The sequence below is a fragment of the Apaloderma vittatum genome, unplaced genomic scaffold (genome assembly GCF_000703405.1).
Source record: "Apaloderma vittatum isolate BGI_N311 unplaced genomic scaffold, ASM70340v1 scaffold29175, whole genome shotgun sequence".
Taxonomy (NCBI): domain Eukaryota; kingdom Metazoa; phylum Chordata; class Aves; order Trogoniformes; family Trogonidae; genus Apaloderma; species Apaloderma vittatum.
The window spans coordinates 5,278-13,469 of NW_009717052.1; the positions used below are offsets into that span (position 1 = coordinate 5,278).

The 8,192-nt window shown below is 50.7% G+C and overlaps 1 protein-coding gene across 1 annotated transcript in view; it reads left to right on the forward strand.

Annotated features, from left to right (window-relative positions):
• Nucleotides 1-3,444: 3,444 nt before the first annotated feature.
• Nucleotides 3,445-8,192, forward strand: part of LOC104274210 (AP-2 complex subunit beta-like) — a gene marked incomplete at its 5' end in the record, with an annotated part of 11,052 nt that continues 6,304 nt past the window's right edge. The window contains 2 exons of the mRNA XM_009869773.1: nt 3,445-3,529; nt 4,271-4,357. Of these exons, the coding sequence (XP_009868075.1) occupies nt 3,445-3,529; nt 4,271-4,357 (172 nt within the window). The remainder of the gene's footprint in view (nt 3,530-4,270; nt 4,358-8,192) is intronic.

Sequence of the window (8,192 nt, forward strand, 5' to 3'; positions counted from 1 at the left end):
GGTTCCTCTTCCCCCAAATCCCGTGTGGTGGCTGGCAGAGGGTCGCACTGCAAGGAAGGGTGACAGAAGGGCGCTCATCCTGGAAGGCGAGCAAATATCTTCCCGGGGTTATTAACTGCTTCCTCTGCTCAGATCATGAACAAGATGTAAGTGATTGGGAAACTTGTGCCAGATTTTAGAGGTTCACACCTTTCAGCAGTGAAGCATCACATGAAAATCTGTCACCTTTTGACTTTCATCTCTCGGAAGCTTTGTAGTCTGCTTGACTAAATTCACAAGGTTGTAATACTATTTTTTTTTTCCCTCTCCTTTTGAAAAGATTGCAGATGGAAAGCCATTTTTATTTAAGCTGTTTCAGTTTCAACTCTCAGGTGGCTGAAATTGAAGGTCTTGTTAAAGATTTAATAGCTCGTGCCCAGGTTGGCAGGTTAAAGCTGCAGAGCCACCGGCAAAGTTAGTCTGGGCTGAAGAGTTTATTGAATACAAGTAGAGGTTCCTTTCCAGCGTGTCAAACCTGGAGAGACTTCTCAGATTCTGGTATCGTTTAAAAATGCCACTGAGTATCTCAGGCTGATATTCCCACTTGAAGGAGCACTGTGGGTTTTTGGCCAGTCGCTGTTACTTGTTCTCGCAGAGGCTGCTGCAGATCTTTCTGCCTGTGGTTGCGTTAGTAGCCTGTCAGATGGCCAGGGGTGCTCCCGATGCAGCAGCGTGAAGCTTGAAGCATGACCTTGGAAAGCTGCTAGCAGCTGGCAGGACCTCTTAGCCTCTTCGTGGTGCAAGTTTCCTCATCCAGGTATCTGCAGGTGCCTTTTCACGGACCAGGTCAAGGACCACAGCAGCAACAGCACGTTCCTGACCCTTCAGGGGAAGTACATGGTGTCACGCCGCGGAAGCAACGCACGACGGAAGCGACTCTTGAAAAGCTGACCAGTTCTGCCCCAGTGCTACAGGCTTAAGGAGACCGTAGCTTTTTCCTTTCCTGTTGGCAAAACCCATTTGTAACGGCTGGTTTCTGCATCGTTACGGGGAGTTGCAAGGTGACACATGATGTCTTTCCTGAACGCAGTGATGCAGTTTGGGAGGAAGGTTGGCGTGTGGCTGCCTTTGCTTTTCTGGGAAGAAATTGCACTTCAGAGCATCTTAATTGGGTAGCTCTCCAGAGTGTAGCCAAAGCAGCTTACTCAGTGTGTTTCTGCAGAGTTGAGAAGCAGGTCAGCAGATACCTTTTTATAGCATCCTTGTAACTGCAGGGACAGGGTTAGCATATTAATTTGGAGGGTGCCTCGAGAACCGTGCCTGGAGAGAAGGCGCTGCTTTCCAGCCCCTCTTGTAAGAAGCTGCTGTTGTGTGGCAACAACAATTAGCTCCAAAAGCGAAGTAATCTCTGTTGTTCTAAGGCAAGGCAATTAATCATTAAATCAGAGCTGGAAAAGATCTTGGGTCACGCCGTGTGGTCCCTGCTATGCTTTGTTGTTCTGCTACAGTTCCTCTTACCGAGAGCATTGTCAAGGCTGATTTGAAATACTCCGAGCGCTGGAGCTTCGCTCTTCCTCAGGAGAATTTTGTGCTGCTTAATAATTCTCACTATTGAGTTTTCCCAGATGTTTAGCCCAAATTTTCCCTCTTCTGGCCATCCCCATGACTTATATCCAGGCCTGGCAACTGAAATGGCGGCGCTGCTTGCTGTCCCTTCCCCAGCTCTCCCCTCCCAGACTCAGAGATGTGCTTCTGGCCACTCACCCAGTCGATTCAATCGCATTTTGCAGGGATGAATCAGTGAAGTCCATCCACTAATCTGCTTTTTACCCCTCTGGCTTTGGTGCCTCTAGCTCAAACACTCCAGCTCGCGAGTATGACGCCAGCAATCGAAGCATGTAACAGCTTAATGAACGTGTTACAGAGGAACCGTTGCCTTTTTTCTCTCGGTTGCGCCACCGTTTACGTGGTTATAGTGGGCTTTAAACTAATCCTTTCTTAAGCTGGTTTGCGCTGTGGAAATTAAATATAAGCTGCTACCTTTAGCGATAACTGAAAGTAGAAGCCCCATGGACGGCCACATCTCCCTCGCTGCCGTTCTTTGCGCTTCTGGGACCTGCCCAATAGCGAGAAGAGTTTGTTCAGGAGCTTGATCTCCTGCTTGTGCTCTGACTTGCATGCGTGTCTAATCAGACTTGTGTTTGAATTCTCTGGTTTATTCCCCTCCCTTGCCTACCCGCAGCTGTTTTTACTGATATTTGGGGACATCTTTCTAAACTTGCCTCTGTGGGACAATAGATTTTCTCAGCAGGCTGTTAATATATGTAATTATTAAAGTGAATGGAGTTTGTCTTGGCATTATTTTTTTTTTTTTTTAGCAGCAAATTTATTTCTTTGGCTCAGCGTTTAGCATGGTCTGGTTTGTGTTTCAGCTGGGTGACAAATTGGGGAACTCCTGGAATTTTTCAAAGGAAGCAGGAGCTCAAACAGCTCCTGCACAACCTCAGTTCGAGGTTTCTCTTACAGGTTAAGTTTCCTTCATTGCAGGCAGTGGCGAGAGTCTGCTGAACTATACTCCCATGACGGGCTATCGGTACGTGGGATGATGTGAGGAGAGTGTGAGAGGCATGGAAATAAAGCCCAGGGCCACCTTTTGCTGTGCTGTTTTGTGGCAGTGCACTTTCTCAGACCTCCAGTGTGCTCCCTGCTCTCTGTGCTGGCAGGGATTAGTTGGGAATGTGGCAGGCATGTGTGATAAAAGGCAATCCAGTGCATCTCCCTGGAGTTTAAAGACACTGAGAATTATTTTTTCAAGTTGTTGGGTTTTTTTTACCCACGCTGATTGCTCTGTAGCAGGGCTTTCTTCTTCCAGGGATTGACTCCTGGCACGTGTTGGCTCCGTAGTTCTCGCTGAGATAAAGGCAGGAGGCTTGGGAGGTGCTGCAAGGAAGGTGCAGGCAATGGACCCACTTCAGGCTTTCTGGACGGTGTCTGGGCTGAGATAGGACGGATCAAGGAGATGAAAAATAAAGAAATGGAGATGAAAATAAAGAATACACAGGGCTTTGGGGCTGGGGAATTGGAAGGCTGAGGCAGCAAAGAGGAGTGATGAAGAAGCTCACGTACGATATGGCCGAGATGACGTGTGCAGCCGAGAGAGGTGGCAGGAGTGAGGAGAGAGGCTGAACAGGAGCAGAGCAGGGCAAGGGGGCTGGCTGTGAGCCCAGCAGCGCTGTGGGCTCGGGAGCAGCTTTCAGGGGAAACAGAGTGAGCACAGAGGGCTGGGGCTGAGCCTTGTCTGAAACTGCGCAGAAGCTCGGTAGCATCTCTGCAGGTGCTCTCACCTGCTTGGAGAGAGCGCTCCAGGGCGCGCGGGCAGGCGATGAGGCTGCCATCTCGGGTTCCCTTTGGACTTCCAGACGACCATAGAGGCACTTTAATCCCCCCCCATTTCTTCTGTAACAGGTGGCTGTGAAAAACAACATTGATGTCTTCTACTTCAGCTGCCTAATTCCTCTCAACGTGCTTTTTGTCGAGGATGGCAAAATGGGTGAGTGCTCTTAGGTGTGTGCTCAGCCTCCTTCGGCCGGGCTGTGCTGGCAGCACCCGGCTGGGTGCAGTTGTCCTGCGCTGAGATTCACGTGTGCTTGGCCGTGACCTTCACGCCAGCGCATCTCAGCAGCCTGAACCCATCTGGTTTGGCAGCCTGTCCTCCTTGTCCTGCAACTCCAATAGTTACCAGAACCCAAGTCCTCTGCTCCGATTCTCTCTGCTGGACAAGAAGTGGATCTGTTTTCTCTGAGGCTGATTTTTTCACTGTTTGTTTTAGTTTGGATTTTTTTTATGTGTGCGTTTTGTTTGAGGGTTTCATTCCCTCAAGTTTAGAATTTTCCCCCATCCCACTTCCACTGTAATTTGTGTATTCCTGGTCACCTTTATTGAAATGTTGTTTGAACTGACTGGGAAATTGCTCGAAAAGCAGCTTTCACTTACGTATTGCTAAATGTGGATCACCTTCCTTCTCGTCAAGTCCTGCCTGATCTTGGTTTGTGAACAGCTCGTATGGTAAAGACTGGTTCTGGGCTGGACGCTCCAAAACCCACCAAAGCTTTGCTGCTATTGCAGTGAGACTGCGGTGGTTACAGGAGCAAATCTGGGATCTCTCCATGGCGAGGCACAAATGTGACCAGAATATCTTTTGTGTGTCTGCCTCGTAACGTTCTGTGGCGAGTTAATTAATGCTACAGTCCTGTGAGGATCCAGGAGTGCTGATCATCTTTCTCATTTCTAGAGCGCCAGGTCTTCCTTGCGACATGGAAGGATATTCCTAATGAAAACGAGCTTCAGTTCCAGATTAAAGACTGTCACCTGAATGCTGGTGAGTAGCTTAATTCTACCACGCTGAGAGCGCTTTTCATGCATGAGCCTAAGACATCACCTTATTAATAGCATTGTCTATGCCTAACGGTTCGATGGGTGCTGCAGTTGTGAACAGAACAGCCGTGGATCCTAGCGCTTGTTTCAGGCAAAATCTTTATCTAGGTCTCCATAAAAGTGCGTCTGAAATCCCAGATATTAGGTTTTACCTATTTTTTCCTTTCATTCTGGACCTTGTATTCTTGTTTTCTCTTTTATCCTTTGTTTTTCCTGAAGCCGCTCCTTTCAGTAGAGCTGCACGTGGTGTTGGGGCTGTTCAGCCATCCTGTCCTGCTGCTGGGTGGTTCAGGTGTTCCAGCCCTGGCTTTAACCTCCTGCATAATCCTGGGACCTTTCAGCAACTTTCTCCTCCCTCTTGTGAACGAGCAACGCTACGTACGCTATGAAATGTTTGGACATCTGTGGAGGACAGGCCACATGAGAAGAGTTTTGGTCTGCTGCTCTTAGCTGATATATTGATGCGTTTTGATCGCACTCTGTCTCGTTCAGCTCCGTGTCTGGTTGCCTCTGTGAGCATCCTACTTGTGCGTATGGCCTTACTACCACTGAAGGATGAGGGAGCGTAAAAACGTGGAATAGGGCCAGCGTAGCAGCTTCGCTCATGTTCAAGAGGTTCTGGACAGGAGCCAAGTGATTCTACCAAAAGCTGCTGTATTTCACAGAGGAAAAAAAGCGTGTGCCTGTTGATTACTAACCCCATGACCTTCTTCTTCGCTCATGTCTGCTATTACACAATGAACACCCTCGCGCTTCAATTGCAGACAGAAACCGTAGGTCTCTTTGTACTCGTAATTATTACTATTTTGGAATATAAAAGATGGAGTGCGCAAGAGGCGGGGTTAAAAAATAGCAGCTGTCGGACCTTATGACTTGATTTCACTGTGGGGTTTCGAATGAGAACAACCTCTGCACCTCCTCCAGTCCTCCCTCCACTCTTGAGCGAGCTGGCGTAGCCTTTCCCCCTCCCTGCATTGCGGTGCCGCTCTCAGTGACGCCTTCTGCCCCGGGAGCCCAAACCGGGCCTTCCCGGGCTCTTTGCAGCTCAAATCGGAAGGATCGGTATTTTCTCGTGGCTCTGGGTGCTGTGGTGCCGGCTAGCGGAGGGTGAGGTTGGGAGGAAGGGCACGGGCGAGCCTGCAGCCTGCTGTGTGCCCCCTTCTCCCTCCGGAAGAAAATGTTAGAGAATGTGGAGTTGCCAGGCGATGCTCCCCGTGCAGGGAGGTTTGCCAGCTCCAGACCTGCTTGCCCAGGCCTGCCTGAATTGGTGATAAGAGAACATGCTGGTAGCTCGCGGGGAGAGCAGGGGAGCACCGGGCGGTTTCTCTGCGGCAGCATCCGCAGCCGTTGCCAGGGCTCAGGCGAGAAGAGGCTTCTCTTCAGCAAGAGCCCGGGAGCACAGTCCGTCACTCGGGGTGCTGGGGGTGTGCGGGATCTGCCAGCCTCCTTGGCTGCTATATGGGAGAAAGTGGGTCAGGTCTCATAAACAGATTTCAAACACTTGCATCCGCTGAAGCTTCTGTTTTTGTGTTTCCGCTGCTGACACCTCCACCCCCTTGCAACTCCACCGGCCGTTTCCTTCCTTGACCACCTGGGCTTCGGCTCGGAGCAGGCCAACAGCTTGTAGGAGGGAAAACCGAGGAAATCTTTTGTATTTGTCCTGGTCTCTTGTATTTTAACACCAACTCAGTCTGCTGCTCACCTTGATTTCGTCTCGGCAGTAACCTCCTCCAGTACAGACCATCCTAAGAGCATCAAGGATCGGCCAGACCCCAAACCTCGTCAAGGGCTTCCAGCATCCTCAGGGCTGGTGACTTCTCACGGCACAGCAAGCGGCTGGTGGTGCACACCAGGGCAGAGGTGGAATAACCTAGATGATGATGACGATTGAATCCATCTTGCTGCTGGTTTATACCATAGCAAGGGTGTGTGTCTGGCCACGTGCGGCAATAGTCTTTCAAGATTCCCAGTCTGGATCATTTACATCCGGAGAAAATAGCCTTGTTTTAAGATGCCTCCTTTTTTCTAAGAATAGGAACTCTGGGTATAAAATCTTTAGGAACTTGATCCTTGTGGATGAAAGATTGGTTCATGTTCAAAAGACTCTTGTAGGAGACGCTGAACCAGAATAAAGCTCTCAACTGGGGCTGTCCGCGGTTCTATTGTTCACCGACGAAGTACTGCGGCGCGCAGCTCTCCTGTCCCTGCATAAAGTAACGTACACACCAGCCGCCGTGGCAGAGCAGTGCAGAACAAAGTCTGCAGATTTCAACACCTCTTAACTAAAACTTAGAGGTGCTGGGTTTTTGCAACCATTCAACACAGCCAAAAAGCTTCTAAGCTCTGCCGGCTCGACAGAGGCGAGCATCCACCCTGCCAGTCATTACCCTCCTCTTGCTGCCACCCCGATAAGTATTTCATGCTTGGCATGAGCCCACCCACTTGACGGTGAGTTCCCGCCGAGACTTGGGGATGGACCGGCACCATTCACGCTTTGGTCTGACTCATTCCAGCCCGGTGATGCGAATTTAGGCTCTGAGCTAAAAATACCTCTGCTCCCAGCCAACGTGCCCTAATCGCGGCGCTGCGAGCTGCGATGGGCAGATGGAGTGAAGCGCAGCTGCTGCTGGGCAGGAGCGTGATCCTTGCACCCTGGGTGCCTGGCTTTGCTTCTCAAGGTTGCAAAGAGCTTTTTCTCTCCTGAGCGCTCGCATCCGTGCTGTTTGCGCACCGTGGGCGAAGTGGGGCTGAAGTTACATGCAGGCAGACGTGCAGGAGGCCCTACCAAGCAGCTAAACAGGGGTCTCTGACTGACTGAAATTTGAATTTCTTTCTCTTTAAACCGAAGTGAAACCGGCTTCTAACAGGGATTTGTAGGAGGCTGGGATTTTATCTGTCAAGGAAGCAGCTGGTGCATTTCTTGTATGTCCAGGGCTGGCTGGCGGGCTCTGTGCAACAGTCACCTTACAGCACCTGGTGCAGAAACTGCAGCCTCTTCCCCAGGTTACTTCTTTTGTTCCTTCAAACAAAAAGGACATAAACACAGTTATCCATGAAGACTCTTCTGCGCGAGTGTGGTGCTCTCGGGCCCTTGTAGGTGAAAGATCCCTCCTGTGCCCACGGGGCAAGCCAAGCAGAATTGACTTGAGCTCTGATGGTTTGCAACGGGGATGGTGGAAAATGCTTCTGTCCTTGGGAGCTCGCGCCATACTGGGGCACAGAAAGCAGAGAATCTTGGCGGCTGCAGGTGGCCCACAGCAAGCTGAAGCCTCGCACGAGGTGCCAGGCTGTGGGGTGAGGAGCAGGTACCCTCCAACAGCCAGAGCTTGCTGCTCTGATCCCTGTCTCCAGCATCTTTGTTTCCCCCTTTACTCTGCTCTGGTGAGATCCCACCTCAAATACCGCGTCCAGTTCTGGTGTCACCATCGTAAGAGGGACGTGGATCTGTTGGAGCGTGTTCAGAGGAGGCCACAAGGATGATCCAGGGGCTGGAGCAGCTCTGCTACGAGGACAGGCTGCGGGAGCTGGGGTTGTTCAGTCTGGAAAAGAGAAGACTCCAGGGGGAGCCTGCAGTGCCTGAAGGGAAGGCTGGGGAGGGACTTTGTGCAAGAGTGTCCAGCGATAGGACAAGGGGAAATGGGTTTAAGTTAAAGGAGAATAGATTTAGATTGGATCTTAGGAAGAAATTCTTCAGTACGAGGGTGGCAAGACTCTGGAATATGTTGCCCAGAGAGGCTGGGGCTGGCCCCCCCCCCGGGGGGGTCAAGGGCACGGTTGGG